This window comes from Orycteropus afer, unplaced genomic scaffold (genome assembly GCF_000298275.1).
Source record: "Orycteropus afer afer isolate SDZICR_OR568_19922 unplaced genomic scaffold, OryAfe1.0 scaffold00300, whole genome shotgun sequence".
Taxonomy (NCBI): domain Eukaryota; kingdom Metazoa; phylum Chordata; class Mammalia; order Tubulidentata; family Orycteropodidae; genus Orycteropus; species Orycteropus afer.
Genome location: NW_006921887.1, coordinates 4,049,813 through 4,066,099, shown reverse-complemented (window position 1 = coordinate 4,066,099; position 16,287 = coordinate 4,049,813). Strand labels below are relative to the sequence as shown.

At 37.6% G+C, this 16,287-nt stretch overlaps 1 protein-coding gene across 1 annotated transcript in view; it reads left to right on the top strand.

Annotated features, from left to right (window-relative positions):
• Positions 1 to 16,287, top strand: part of FYB1 (FYN binding protein 1) — a 169,674-nt gene that overhangs the window by 98,938 nt on the left and 54,449 nt on the right. The window contains exons 3-8 of the mRNA XM_007951587.2: positions 203 to 249; positions 8,901 to 8,920; positions 9,370 to 9,404; positions 10,354 to 10,474; positions 13,421 to 13,580; positions 14,103 to 14,247. Coding sequence (XP_007949778.2) covers positions 203 to 249; positions 8,901 to 8,920; positions 9,370 to 9,404; positions 10,354 to 10,474; positions 13,421 to 13,580; positions 14,103 to 14,247 — 528 coding nt within the window. The remainder of the gene's footprint in view (positions 1 to 202; positions 250 to 8,900; positions 8,921 to 9,369; positions 9,405 to 10,353; positions 10,475 to 13,420; positions 13,581 to 14,102; positions 14,248 to 16,287) is intronic.

The following is a 16,287-nucleotide window of genomic DNA, read 5'->3' as shown; positions in this document are numbered from 1 at the left end:
TATATCCTTCCCTTCAAGGCTCAGAGGTCCAGGATTATCTTCTGTGTCTGTGTTAATTGTTTTCCCTTTTCTTTGTTGAAGAGGGTCTGTGCAGTCTTTCTGCCTAGTCTGCCATCTTTCCGGAACCTCTCCTTTTTATTTTTCATTGATAGATGAGCAAATACTTGTTGTATTTTTACTTTTTCTTCTTTCTTGTTTTCAGAAGCATTGGAAGTGAAGAAAATCAAGATGGTGGTGGTCACTCTGATGGTAAGGGGAAAAACACGTTTTATATATTTATTACTTCAACTACAGAAGGTTAAATTAATCATTCTCTTAGGTTCATGGACCAATAATGATAATAGGACATTATCACTGGTCCATACAAAAATCATCTCTTGTTTCATTTTATTTATTTTATCTTCATGACTCGTTCATTCCCATTCCTCTGCTATCCTACCATAGAGTAAACTTCTAATGTATTTAATGTATACTTATTTGTACATACTCTGGTAGCATAGTGCCTAAGGCACTTGACTGCTGAATAGAACTAGAGTGTTTTTTAGAATAGCTGTATCTGTCTACACTCTACCAACAATATGTGTAGCTTTCAAGATGCCTACCATCTTAGTTCTCTAGTGATGCCATTACAGAAATACCACAAGTGGATGACTTTAACAAACAGGAATTTATTCTTTTACAGTTTAGGAGGTTAGAAGTCCAAATTCAAAGTGCCAGCTCCAGGGGCTGGGTGAAGGCCCCTCAACTTTGGGCTTTAGCTCTGCCTCTTATTTCCGGCCCACTGGAGCTGGAGGCTTCTTCTGCCTCACACAGCTACTGGCTGCTGAGGCTGATGAAACCAAAATTGGCAGGTAAAATGGCCCAATCCCAAGATCAGCAGGAAACATGGCAGGCCACTTGTTCAAGTCCAGGAACAATCCCAAGATCACCAGGCAACATGGCCCAAAATGTGTCAAAAAGTTCAAGACCATTCCCAAGCTTCTCCATGTATACTGGAGGGAGCCCACACCCCAAAGGCAACTACTTAGCTGCTCACAGCAGATTCAAGCGTGAAGGTGATTAGAATTTCATCATGGAGAATAAGTACATCCAACTACCAAGCTACTAGAAACCAGGGCCCAGCCAAGTGGATACAACCTTAACTACCACATCTACCTTTTATCACCATATGGCTTTGTTCACCTTTTCTATTTTTTATACTCTAAGGGAGTTCTGGTAGCTTAGTGCCTAATGCACTTGACTGCTAACCAGAAGACTGGTGGTTCAAACCCACAAGCTACTCCTCGGAAGAAAGATGAGGCAATCTACTTCCATAGTGATACTGCCTTGGAAACCCAAGGAGGAGTTGCTATGAGTCGGGTCCGACTCAATGGCACATAACAACAAAACAACAATACATACAAAATGATATCTCATTTTAGTTTTCATATCTCTATTTATTATTTACTGCCTCTCCATTTCCTTTATTAATCTTTGGTATTTCTTCCTCTGTAAATTGCTTGTTCATATTCTTTGACCACTTTTGTCTTGGATTTGATGTTAGCCTTCAGGAGTTTCTTAGGAGTTTCTTATTTTAAATATTAATTCGTTGTCAATTTCAGACTTTGAAAATGTCTTCTCTCATCCTGTCCTTGGTCTGTTAATTTAGCCAATGATCTGGTGGTGTAGAGCCTATGGCATTTGATTGCTAACAAGAAGGCTGGCAGTTCAAACCTACCAGCCACTCCTCGAAAGGAAGGTTGGGCAATCTACTTCTGTAGCAATACCACCTTGGAAACCCAAGGAGGGGTTGCTATGAATCAGATACAACTCAGTGGCAGTGAGTTTGGTTTAGTTTTATCTTTCACTGAACAGAAATAAGTTTTAATATAAACAAATTAGTTTTTGTCTTAAAATTTATGTTTTTAAATTTTGCTTAAGAAGTCCTTCCTGTTTCTAGAAAGTATGAACTTAAATATTTGTATTTAGTTATTTGATCCCTTTACAATACAACTTTGAGGAGTTAGCTGTTGTTTGGTGTCATTGAGTCAGTTCTAACTGATAGCAATCCCATCCACAACAGAACAAAACATTACTTGATTCTACACTATCCTCATAACCCTTGCTGTGCTTGAGCCCATGATTGCAGTCACTATGTCAATCTATCCCATTGAGTGGCTTCCCCTTTTTCAATGACCCTCCACTTTACCAAGCATGATATCCTTCTCTAGTGACTGGTCTTTTCTGACAACATGACCAAAGTATGTGAGATAAAGTCTGGCCATTCTTGCTTCTAAGGAGGATTCCAGCTGCTCTTCTTCCAGGACAGATTTGGTCACACTTCTGGCAGCCCATGGTATTTTCAATAGTCTTCACTAACACCACAATTACAATGCATCATTTTTTCTTTTGTTTTCCCTATTCACTGTCCAGCTCTCACATGCATATGAAACTATTAAAAATACTATGTGTGATGGTTATGTTTGTATGTCAACTTGGCTAGGCCTGGTTGAGTGGCTGAGCAGCTGGATGTAGTATTCCCCATGATGAGACTGGTAATCAACTCCATGGTGGAATCCACTGTGAGCAGCTGAGTACCTGCCTTTGGGCATATGATCTGCTTCCTGTATATAAGGAGAAGTTTTGAGAATGGTCTCTAGCTTTTAGCATGCTTGGACCCTGCATGTAGCCATGTCATTGCTCAGCAGCCTGCTATGCTCTGCCGACCTTGGGACTTACAATGGACTAAAGTTAATGGTCTGCCATGTGGATTGGTAACATTGGGACTGTGCCTTTTACTTGTCAACCTTGGGGCTTCTCAGCCCATGACTCCAGCTCCAATGGGCCAGGAGAAGGAGGCAGAGCTAGACCCCAAGGTTGAGGGGCTTTCACGCAGCCCCTAGAACCTGGCACTTTGAATTCGGACTTAAAGCTTCCAAATTGTAAGAATAAACTCCTGTTTGTTAAGACCATCCCATTTGTGGTATTTTCTTGTCAGAGCAGCACTAGGTAACCAGAACACTGTGGCTTCAGTCAGGTGCACCTTAGTCTTCAAGGTGACATCTTTGCTCTTTAGCACTTTAAAGAGGTCTTTTGCAGCAGATTTACCCAATGCAATATGTCATCTGACTTCTTGTCTGCTGCTTCATGGGTGTTGTGGATCTAAGCAAAATGAAATCCTTCACAACTTCAAGCTTTTCTCCATTTATTGTGAGGTTGCTTATTGGTCCGGTTGTAAGGACTTTTGTTTTCTTTATATTGAGATGTAATCCATACTAAGGACTAGTCTTTGATCTTCATCAGTTCTTCAAGTTGTCTTCATTTTCAGCAAACTAGTTGTGCTATCTGTATATCGCAGGTTGTTAAGGAATCTACCTCCAATCCTGATGCAGCTTTCTTCTTCATGTAATCCAGTTTCTTGGATTATTTGCTCAGCATAAAGATTCAATAAGTATGGTGAAAAGAGAAAACCCTGACTTACATCTTTTCTGATTTTAAACCATGCAGTATCCTGTTGATCTGTTCAAACAACTTCCTCTTAGAGAACTTCCCTGATATGATTAAAGATAAGAATATACCCATTTTGGAAGTCCAATAAACTGCAAACAGGATATACCCCAAAAGAAAATCACCAAGATGTATCATCATCAAACTCATCAAAACCAAAGACAAAGAATGAATCCTGAAAGCAGCACAGGCAAAATGAAAAATTACTTACAAAGGACAACCAATAAGAATAAGCTCTGATTTCTCAGCAGAAATCATGCAAGTGAGAAGGCAATAGGATGGTATATATAAAACACTGAAAGAGAAAATTTTCCAACCAAGAATTATATACCCAGCAAAATTTTCTCTCAAATAAGATGGTGAAATTAACAGATTTCCAGATAAGCAGAAATCAAGGGAAGTTTTTAAAACCAGACCAACCTTACAAGAGATACCAAAGGGAGTCCGTTAGACAGAGAACCAATAATAGCAAACAACCACCAATCATTAATACACAAGATGACATAACCCAGAAGCCAACAAAGCTATGGAAGTATCCAAAGTAAAATAAGCTTACAAGACTGTAAACAAGGAACCAGAGATATCAATTGGCAAATGAGGACAACTACAAACCAAAAAGAGGGAAAAATAGTTTAATTATAGAACTTCTAAATGGTGAGGAAGTCAAGAGAGTTGTTGCAAGATAGAATGGACTGTTCTAAACTCAGGGAGAAAATTATATATCACAGAGTAACTGCAAAGAAAAATGAAAAACTTTCACATCACAATAAAAAAAGGAGACAAGCACAAATATTTAGCAAATACTAAAACAATAGCAACAAAGGAAATCATAACACAATTTATAAACAAAATGAGCTCAGCACAGAAAATTATATGGAACAAAGAAAACAGGAACACCACAAAAAAACACATAACAAAATGACAGCAACCAATTCATACTTGTCAATAATTACAATGAATGTCAATGGATTAAATGCACCCTCAAGAAAGGGAGAATTGCAGACTGGATAAGAAAAAAAAACCCATCAACATGCTGTCCACAAGAGACATACCTTAGAGACAAAGACAAAAATACTAAAAATCAAAGGTTGGAAAAGATTTATCAAGTAAACGGCAACCAGAAAAGAGCAAGAGTAGCAATATCAATTTCTGACAAAATTGACTCTAAGACAAAAACCACCATGAGAGACAAAGAAGGACATTATATAATTATTAAAGGATCAATCGAACAAAATGATATAACCATAATAAATATCCATGGATTCAATGAAAGAGCCCCAAAATACATAAATCAGACTTTAACAGAATTGAAAAGACAAATAGATGACTCCACAGTCGTAGGAGACTTTAATACACCACTTTCAATGAAAGATAGAACTGGAAAGAAACTCAACAAAGACATACTAGAACTAAACAATACTATCCACCAACTTGACCTTGTAACCATCTACAGAGCACTTCAGTCAACAACAACACACTATACATTCTTTTCTAGTGCATATGGAACATTCTCCATGATAGATCATATGTTAGGCCATAAAGCAAACCTTAATAAGTTTAAAAACATTGAAATACTGCAAAGCGTCTTCTCAGATCACATTGCTATCAAACTAGAAATTAACAATAGGAAGCTCAATGCCAAAAGAGCAAACATATGGAAACTGAACAACACCCTCCTTAAGAAAGACTAGGTAATAAAAGAAATATAAAATTAAATTAAGAAATTCCTGGAATCAAATGAGAGTGAAAACATACCAAAATCTTTGGAACACAGCAAAAGCAGTAATCAGAGGCCAATTTATAGCAATAAATGCATGCATCAAAAAGGAAGAAAGAGTCAAAATGAACACTTTAAAGCAACATCTCCAACAATTAGAAAAATAACAGCAAGAAAAGCCTACAGTCATCAGAAGAAAGGAAATAATGAAGATTCGAGCAGAAATCAATGAAACAGAAAATAGAAGGGCAATAGAAAAAATCAACAAGACCAGAAGTTGGTTTTTGAAAAGATCAATAAAATTGACAAACCACTGGCAAATTTAACAAAGGAAAAGAGGGAGAGAATACAAATAACATGAATAAGAAACAAAATGGGTGACATCACAACAGAACCAACTGAAATAAAAATGATAATATCAGGATACTATGAAGAACTGTACTCCAACAAATTTGAAAATCTGGAAGAAATGGACAGATTTTTAGAAACACACTTCTTACCTAAACTAACACAGACTGATGTGGGAAAGTTGAATAGGCCCATCACAAAAGAAGATATTGAACAGGTCATCAAAAAATTACCAACTAAAAAAAGTCCTGGCCCAGACGGTTTCCCTAGAGATTATACCAAACATTCAGAGAGGTGACACCAATCCTACCCAAACTATTCCAAAACATGGGAAAGGATGCAATCCTTCCAAATTTATTTTATGAAGCAAGCATTACTTTGGTACCAAAACCAGGCAAAGACATCACTAAAAAGGAAAACTACAGACCAATATTCCTCATGAATATAGATGCAAAAACCTTCAACAAAATCCTGAACAATAGACTCTAACATATCAAAAAAATAATTATGACTAAGTTGGGTTCATATTAGGTATGCAAGGATGGTTCAACATTACAAAAACAATCAACATCATCCACCACATAAACACATAAACCTCTTGGTCTATGTGTAAGTTCCTCATGAGCACAATCACATGTATGTTGTTGTTATTGTTGTTAAGTGCAGTCAAGTCAGCTCCGACTCATAGTGACCTTATGTACAACAGAAGGAAACACTGACCAGTCCTGTGCCACCTTACAATCCTTGCTATACCTGAGCCCATCGTTGCAGCCACTATGTCAATCCATCTCATTGAGGGCCTTCCCCTTTTTCTTTGACCCTCCATTTTACCGAGCATAATATCCTTCTTCAGAGAATGGTTCTTTCTGACAACGTGACCAAAATAGGTGAGACAAAGTCTGGCCATTCTCGCTTCCAAGGAGCATTTTGGCTGCACTACTTCGAGGACCAATGTGTTAGTTCTTTTGGCAGCCCATGGTACTTTCAGTATTCTTCGTTAACACCACAACTCAAAAGCATCAACTCTGCTTTGGTCTTCCTTATTCATTGTCCAGCTCTCACATGCATATGAGGCAAATGAAAATACCATGGCTTGGGTTAGGTGCACCTTAGTGTTCAAAGAGATATCTTTGCTCTTTATCACTTTAAAGAGGTCTTTTGAAGCAGATTTGCCTAGTGCAATACATCATCTGATGTCTCGACTGCTGCTTCCATTGACGTTGATTGTGGAACCAAGTAATATGAAATTCTGGCAACTTCAATCTTTTCTCCATTTATCGTGATGCTGCTTATGAGTTCAGATATGAGGATTTTCATTTTCTTTATATCGAGATGTTATCCATATTGGAGACTGTAGTCTAATCTTCGTCATCATCAGTAAGTACTTCAAGTCATCTTCACTTTGAGCAAGCAGTGTATATGTGTGTGTATGCACACACACACACACACAAATATATAGGTTGGGCAATCCTACTTCCGTAGTGATACTGCTTCGGAAACCCAAGGAGGGGTCGCTATGAGTCGGGGCCGACTCGACAGCAAACAACAACAACAACAACATATATATGTGTATGTGTATATATATATATATATATATATATATATACACACACACACAAACCAAACTCACTGCCATTGAGTTGACTCCAACTCATAGTGACTCCCTTTGGGTTTCTGAGGTGGTAAATTTTTACAGAAGTAGATTGCCCAGTCTTCCTTCCATGGAGTGACTGGTGAGATTGAACTACCAACTTTCTGGTTAGCTAAGGCAATCAAATGCCTTAGGCATTATGCCACCAGAGCTCCATATAGATATATATGTGTGTGTGTGTGTGTGTGTGTGTGTGTATATATATATATATATATATATTTGTGTGTGTGTATATACACATATTTGTGCATGTACCTGCATCTGAGCTCTCTGCTCTTTTCCATTGGTCCATTTGTTTGTTCTTGTACCAAAAGCCGCTAGTTAAACAGTCTCAAGATCAGCAGACAACATGCCAGACCACTGATGACTTGGCCAAATGCAGGATCCAGATGTGCAGGATCCACAATTTTTCTAGATGTCTTAATATCTGATAATTAATTTATGTTACATTAAATTCTTCAGCAGGCAAATATTCCTTCTAAAAAATTATCAACTAAACTGTTGTGTAACCCTTCACCAAAAACATAACAATGTAATATTAATAAATTGCAATCTACTTCTGTAGTGTTACTGCCTGGAAAACCCAAGGAGGGGTCGCTATGAGTCAGGTCCAACTCAACGGCATATAACAACAACAACAACAATAAATGATTTTAAAAAAATAATAATCAACGTGATTTATTTGATATCAGAAGCAAATCATTGAAACCAAACAGGTGAAAAAGCATGAACTAGTAGGTCAGAAAGTGTGAACCAATAGCTATGACTTGCTGATAATTCCTTTGTTCCACAGAAACCCACAGAATGAAATATACATGCCTTTTGAAAAAAAGATAAAGATATTGTTTTGGTCCTCCAGTGCCACTCTAATAGAAGATACCACAAGAGCGTGGTTTCAACAAACAGAGATTTATTCTCTTACAGTTTAGGGGGCTAGAAATCTGAGTTCAAAGTGCCAGCTCTAGGGACTGGGTAAAGGCCCCTCGACCTTGGGCTTCAGCTCTGTCCCTTGTTCCCAGTCCACTGAAGCTAGGCCTCTAGCTTAACTTAACTGTCTAGCTGTCTCTTAACTCAGACAGCTGCTGGCTGCTGAGGCTGACAAACCTATGGTTGACAAGTAAAATGGCATAGTCTCAAAATTATCAAGCAGCATGGCAGGCCACTAGGTAAACAGTCCCAAGATCAGCAGACAACATGGCAGACCACTGATGACTTGGCCAAATGCAGAGTCCAGATGTGCCAAGAAGCTAGAGACCTTTCTCAAAGCTGCTGTTTATACACTGTAAGCAGACCACATCCATAAGGCAGCTATTCAGCTGCTCACAGTAGATTTCACCATGGTGTTAATTACTAGTCTAAACATGGGGAATGACTACGTCCAGCTGCCCAGCCACCGAAAACCAGGCCCAGACAAGTTGACATACAACCTTAACTGCCACAGGTATCTTAAGTGTTCTTTAGTTTTTACATTACTTTCTGAAATCCAATGAACTTATTATATAATTAAGTTATAATTATCAAAAACTGTCACAATAAGCATCTAAAGCACATATTCTGGTATTTGTTTTATAAAACATTAAGTCTGTTGCATTATGAACTGGTTTTGAATAATGCCACATCACAGTTAATAGTCCTATATTAAAGTGCTTCTTAACTATAATATATTAAAATTGTATTCTCTTTTGTTTTATCCTTTAGGTACCGGAAATATAGATGAGGTCAGCTTTTTTTTTTTTTCCTTTCATTTTCCTCTTGTATTATACTGCTCTAAATAGAGTATTTAACAATACTGTGATTCACTTCCTGTCAGTATAGAACAACCAAATGAAAATTCTCATGAGTAATGATGCTTTTCAATTTGTAATATTATTTCATCTAAAATATTTGAGACATTACATATTAATCATTACGTCAACTCACAATAGTGTTGCTGTGCTGAACATAAACTGAAGTCTGCCTACACATCGAAGTTGTATATGCAACTGGACAGAAAGTGACATCTTTGTGTGTTCATTTTTCCAATCTATTTCTGAAGAGGAAAGAGATATTTTAAACAAGTCAAACTCACAAATGCATTTATACTTTTTCACTATTTGTCAATGTAATATGTGTGTCTTACCTCTTTAAACCATTAAAATTAATCATCATCAATGTTTTTTCTTGACAGGAGCAAGAGAGTGAAGGCGAAACATACGAAGACATGTATGAGTTATATTTCCTACCATGATATGTTTCTTCTAAGATAAATATGCTATTTTATGTGAAGGAGAGTAGACACATAATAGTAGAGGGAAAAAAAATCTTTATTTGCTCAAATGACTGGCATATAATAATAACCTTTATTTCAATACAAAGGACAAAATATTCTTTCCTTCTCTAATGAGTCCATCAATGAGTCTGTGAGAAAGAATTTTATGTCAGAGGCCAGAGACCTGTAGCTCACAAGACAAACAGAGCCAGAAATCCGTATTTCTTGCCCTCAGTGGGTCCTTGGGCAATTGAATGAATTTACCTGTATTATAACTACCTCACCTGGGTAGTATTTCACCTCATAGAAATAATTTAACAAGGCCCCTAGATGCAAAAGCAGGAGAATGTCAACAACAGCTCCAAAATGAGTTTCTAGGTAGCCCAGGACCAATACATTTATTGGAATTTGAAAAATTCTATTCTTTTATTGGAAAACATTAGAACCGATTATGTCTTTACCCTTATTTATCTTATTTTGATCTTAGATACCTTAATTTCTCTCCTTAGTTCTTGTCCAACCAGTTCTTATCAAAAGTTTCTGAACCAAGGGTTATATGTGTGCACTTGTGTGTGTATGCATGCATAAAGGAAAGAGAGATATTAATTCTACTTCCGCAGCAAGAACAAGACCTTTATGGACATTGCCTTCCATTTATTAGCACGAGTTGTAAGGGGATGTGGGGCCATTTGAAAGTAATCTCAACTACGTGCATCCCACTGGTTTAAATCTCTTAACACACAACAAAATTTTGACAAACTACACCCAGTCACCCTTGGCTTTTTACCTTCATCTGTACTTCTGATACCATCTTCTCTTGTGGGTAGAAACCTCTCTGGATGGCGAGGCCTAATGCAGCAATGCCCACAGGTACTGAAACAATGTGACAATTTGTATTGACAGAGAAGCATCCAAGGAAAGAGAGAAGAAAAGAGAAAAGGAGGAAAAGAAGCGATTAGAGCTGGAGAAAAAGGAACAGAAGGAGAAAGAAAAGAAAGAGCAAGAAATAAAGAAGAAATTTAAAGTAAGAGCTTGCTTGCTGATGAGCAAAAGAGTAGCATCTTTTTATAACTTTCACACAAAAGAAGGTGTGCCATTCTTGAAGCCTTACATGGATACAAAATCATATAATCATTGTTTTCTAAGGAGCAGAGCAGTAATTTTTTGTGTCCTATATACTCCCTTATCCCTTCAGTAAAAAATGTAATACAATAAAATCCAAATAAAATATGGAGGTTTATAATTAGTGGGCACCTAGGAAATTTTATGTTGAGTGAGTGAATCACCACTTGGCTGCTCAAACCCATCTTGGTTCTCACTCTTACACATTTCCTATGAGCTTCCTTATTATTCTCTGAACTGAGGACCACACACATAGCTATCCCCTTGACATGCATCACAGTGTCTCCTGGATGACCTGTCTCAGAATAAGATTCATATGAGCTACTCTGATTCCTGATGTCTAGACCTGACTTACATTTTTGCCTTTATTAGGTACATGCTGACTTCTGATACTTGCTGTTTCTTATTCCCTCTCATCTGTTTTGACTTCTGTCTTCTCTGATCTCTGATAATTGGGTGACCTCTATTACTATCACTATTAACACTGTACTCTCATGTCTTAGTATCTCCTGACTACACTGTCATTGATGACACCATCTATCTGGTATGGTTCTAGTGTGTCAGATTTATAGTGATTCTCTCATTTACAAAACTATTCTTCACTGTAGAAAGGATTCACATCAGGATTGCTTTAAATATTTCATTTCTCTACAGCATTTAATATATGGTTTATATTATTAAACTGTGATTTATATGCAATGTCCCAGTACATTTATTGTATTAAAACAAAGGTTCAATAGCATGATTGAAGGAAAATATAAAGCTTTGACTAAATTGGAAGATCTGAATTCAAATTTCAGCTGCATATCCAAGCTATGTGATCTTGTCCATACTGTTTAACTTCTCTGAACCTCAATTTCTTATTCTGTAAAAGAATAAATAATACATCTCCTGAAAGGTAGTTGTGGGATTAAATTAAAATAAAGCACATAAAGCACAGTGTATTAAAGGTTCTCATTAAATTTTGAAAAAGTTTACTAGGTATAGGTAAAATTATAATCACAATACTATTAAAATTTATTTTACTTGTACAAAATGCCTGGCTACCAGCATTTATATTTTTCAAGTGGAAAACATGAAAAATTAAGTCCTTACATGAAAATATTTATAACCCACTTTTCGTTAAGAGATTGCTTTTACTTTTAAAGGAATTACATGAGGCTTTTCTTTTTGTCTCTTTTGGTGAAACCAGTTTTGCACTATTTCACTCCATATGTGTGTGTGTATGTAAGTAAATAAGAACTACTGTATGGAAATCATGCCACTAACTATGAACTGAAAAGTCTGTCAAGACTAGCACTTCCCAATGTGTATTCTTTCCACAAGATGTTAATAGATTTCAGCGTAAAAGCTTACATAAATGTCAGAGTGGTTGCCATATTTCTTGGTTCTAAGACATATATTATATCACATTTTAATAATTCTGCTATTAGAACACATCATTGTTGTTGTTGTTGATGTTGAATACATCATTAGCATATTATAATTTAATTCACTTTTTTTCTTTCTTAGTGGTACAAGGAGCTCTGGTGGCAGAGCACCTAAGGCATTTGACTGCTAACCAGAAGGTTGGTGGTTCAAACCTACCAGAAACTCCTCACAAAGGAAGGTGGGGCAATCTACTTCTGTAGTGATATTGCCTTGGAAACCCAAGGAGGGGTCGCTATGAGTCGGGGCCAACTCGACGGCACATAACAACAACAACAACAACATACTAATTTTAAGAAAATCATACATATAATGTTTGCTCTTCTGCCATACAAAGTTATTTCACAAAATGCTATCATTTGTTTAGCAAAGGATGTCTACTCCAAGTTTACGGATAGGTTGTTATTACTGTTAGGTGCTTTTGAGCTAGCTCTAACTCATAGCGACCCTGTGTACAACAGAATGAAACACTGTCTGGTCCAGCACCATCTTCACAGTCCTCACTATGCTTGAACCATAGATAGGTAACAAAACAAAACCAAACTCACAGCCAGCAAGTCAACTCAACTCATAGCAACCCCTCCTTAGGTTTCTGAGGTGGTATCTCTACAGAAGGAAATTTCCCCATCTTCTTTCCAAGGAGTGGCTAGTGGGTTCGAACTGCCAGCTTTCTGGTTAGCAGTGAAATACAAGGTTACAAAGAAGAAAATTATTTTCCCACAAGTACAACCCACTATCATAACTCACCCTTCCCTTTGCTGTTTTAGGCCTGCAGAGAACCAACAGAATTACTACATAATGCTAAAGAGAAAAATAAAGCATTGTCCATCATCTGCAAATCCAACCAGCATGCCCCGTAAAAACACAGTGCACCTGCATGGATTATCAGTGTTGTTGTTAGGCGCTTCAACTCAATTTTGACTCATGATGACTCCATGTGTTACAGAGCAGAAATGCCCCGTAGGGTTCTCAAGATTGTCATCATCATGGGAGCAGAGCTCCAGTAAAGCAGGGACTGCTAGGCTCAAACTACCAGTCTTTTAGTTAGCAGTCCAGCATTTAACCAGTGTACCACTGGAACCTATGGATTATTGTACACAAGTAATATGCAGTTATTAGTGGGAGCCTTTGCAGGCCCTTCTCATGGTTTGTAAGGTCAACAGATCACTTCTGCTCTCTCCTAGACCCCAAGCACGTTCTTTAGGATCTTGGCTGGTCCTGCTTGGCCTCTGATTCCTTTCCCTCCTATACCAGAACATCCAGCATATATGCTATCCACCCTCAGTTCCTGGTTCAAATCTGAAAGTGTTGCAAACAGGCATGTTGGCAAGTTGTAGACAAGTTGTTTTTCAAAACTGCATTCCTTAAGGAGTTTCTAAATAGTTAGGGGGCCTGTTGTGATGATTTTCTTAATCTGCAGCTAACAGGCCCGATTCAAGTCATCCATCAAGCAAAGGCTTGCTGTGATGTCAAAGGAGGAAAGAATGAACTGAGCTTCAAGCAAGGAGAGCAAATTGAAATAATCCGCATCACAGACAATCCTGAAGGAAAATGGCTGGGCAGAACAGCAAGAGGATCATGTGAGTGTCAATCTCCCTATGACTTCAAAGTGTTTTATTTTTGAGCCAGTATCAAATGTGCAAATTGTCCCAGCAGTGGTCAGAGTCCTCGGGTTAGGAATAGGTTACAGGAAAATTTAATATGAAAAATACAATTCCATCTTCACCACATCTGTATTATCTTTTTAGTGGGAACAATGCCAATTTTTATATTGTTCTAAGGAATAACAAAAGGCATTAGGCTTTCTTACTGATATTAAAAGGAAAAAAAAATAACAATTCATGTGAATCACTTTGGAATCTTTGTAATAAAGACTTTAGGCTTAAACTCACAGCAAAACAAGACTTTGAATAATACAGTAAAACGTGTGTTCATGGAAGATCTATAAATCAGACTTGCAAGCAGACAAAGGAAACTTTTAAAGAGCAAATGTGGAAATAATATTTTATTCCCAACTTTACAAGATCTAAACTACAATGAAAACATGTGGCCATTGAGTGAATTCTGATCTTGTCTTGACATAATGGTTCCTCTTTTGGTAGATGGCTATATTAAAACAACTGCTGTGGAGATAGACTACGATTCCTTGAAACGGAAAAAAACTTCCCTCGGTACTCTCTCAAGACCTACTGACTATGACCAGGAAGTGTATGATGACGTTGCAGAGCAGGATGATGATATTAGCAGGTATGTGCAAACACAAAAGGAGCTCTGGTGACATAGTGCCTAAGGCAATTGATTGCTAACCAGAAGGCTGGCGGTTCAAACCCACCAGCCACTTCTCGGAAGGAAGACTGGGTAATCTACTTCCATAGAGATACCGCCTCGGAAACCTAAAGAGGGGTCACTATCATAAAACTGATCAGATCGTCCGAGATTATTTTAAGATCCAGGATTTTACCTTCCATGTTTCTTATTGCTATCATGAAACTAAATTACCATTTACGATAACCCCAATAGGGGTGAGAGGTCACTTGCAACTCCCTTGTGTTTTGTTTTACTCTTAGGTTGTATATATCAAATGTTACTTGAAAGATAATGAATCATTTGTTGGAACTCATTGAATTTGTTGTCATTGCAAATCACTGTTTTATAGTACTCATTGCAATATGATTGGCCTTAGGAATATGCCTAAAATACATACAATGTGGTAAAATATGAAGCATGAAGTGTCATAAACTTTTTTACTTTAAAATCTATGATTCTGAAAGTATTTGCTGTTCTTCTTTGAAGAGATAACAAAAAAAGAATGATGTACTATGATTCTACTTTGTACTTCCAAAGTGAAAACTCAATTTCCTGTGTTAAAATTAAAAAAAAAAAAATCATGCTGGTCCATCATATAAGATTTACAGAATTTGAGAAATTAGCCTAAATTTTTTTCTTCACAAAGTAGTATGAAATTGAACTCTTGTTTTTCTTCCTAGTCCCTCAAAGGATCTATCTCCTCCAATGATCCCTAGGTCAGAACTTCCAGGTCACTCTCAATTCCTTTTTCCCCCTCCCTGCCCACATCAACCCCTCCAAAAATTCGTAACTACTTCTATAGATGCTGCCTTAAATATACCTACATTTCTTCTCTATTACCACCCTCTGGAAAAAAAAAAAAAAAATGAGGACATCTACATTGCCCCAAGGAATTCTGGGGGTGCAGAGGTTAAAGCATTAAGCTACTAACCAAAAGGTCATAGGTTCAAACCCACCAGTAGCTTCACAGAAGAAAGATGGGGCAATCTGCTTCCATAAAGCCTTGGACACCCTCTGGGTAGTTCTACTCTGTCTACACAGTCACTGTGAGTGGGAGTCAACTCCATGACAGTGGGTTCAGTTTCCTATGCTCCACCAGTCTAATCTCTACCAGGCAGACCCTGTGATCATATAGTTGAGTACTTCTCAAGCACTCAGTATGTCCTATATGTGGCTCTGCACATCAGTTTGACAATACGCAAACTGCTCTATACCCTGTTCAGTGATACAGGTCCACTGATGACAGGCTTGGATGTTACAACAATGTCAATTTGGTATAAAAGTTTCTAAACATTTGCTTTCAATTTCTCAAGACCTACTGACTCTGTTCTTATCTACTCTGACCTACTAATTTCTGTTCTTATCCTGTAGCAGATCAGTAGCACATACTTGACCAATACTAGTCCTTGGACACATTTTGAGAAACACTGATCTAAGCTGAGCATATCACTCTCCTGCTTTCTGTGGTTTACCATTGCAATGAGCATCAAGACTAAATTCTTTATAGTAATCAGTTAGACTCTGTAGGATAGCTCATAAGCACTTCTCCAGCTTCAACTCCCACTTCTCCCCCTGCTTGGCCTAAGCTCCTATCATTCCAGCATTTGCTCTTCCCTCTGCCCTAAATGCTCTTCCTACCACTGTCCAACTGGCTAATTTATCATTCAGGTCTTCCACTGAGAAACCTTAATCAATTTCTAATTTCAATCTGCCCTTCCTATAATCAGCTGTCATAAACCAACTGCCATCAAGTTGATTCCAACTCATAGCAACCACCATTGAGTTTCCAAGGTGGTAAATCTTTATGGAGGTAGATTGCCCCACCTTCATTCCATGGAGCAGCTAGTGGGTTTCAACCACTAACCACCTGGTTAGCAATCAAATGCCTTAGGCACTGCACTACCAGAGTTCCTTATAAACTGTCATGGTACCCCCAATTTTTTCTTTATCACATTATCACAACTTATTTTTAAATATGAA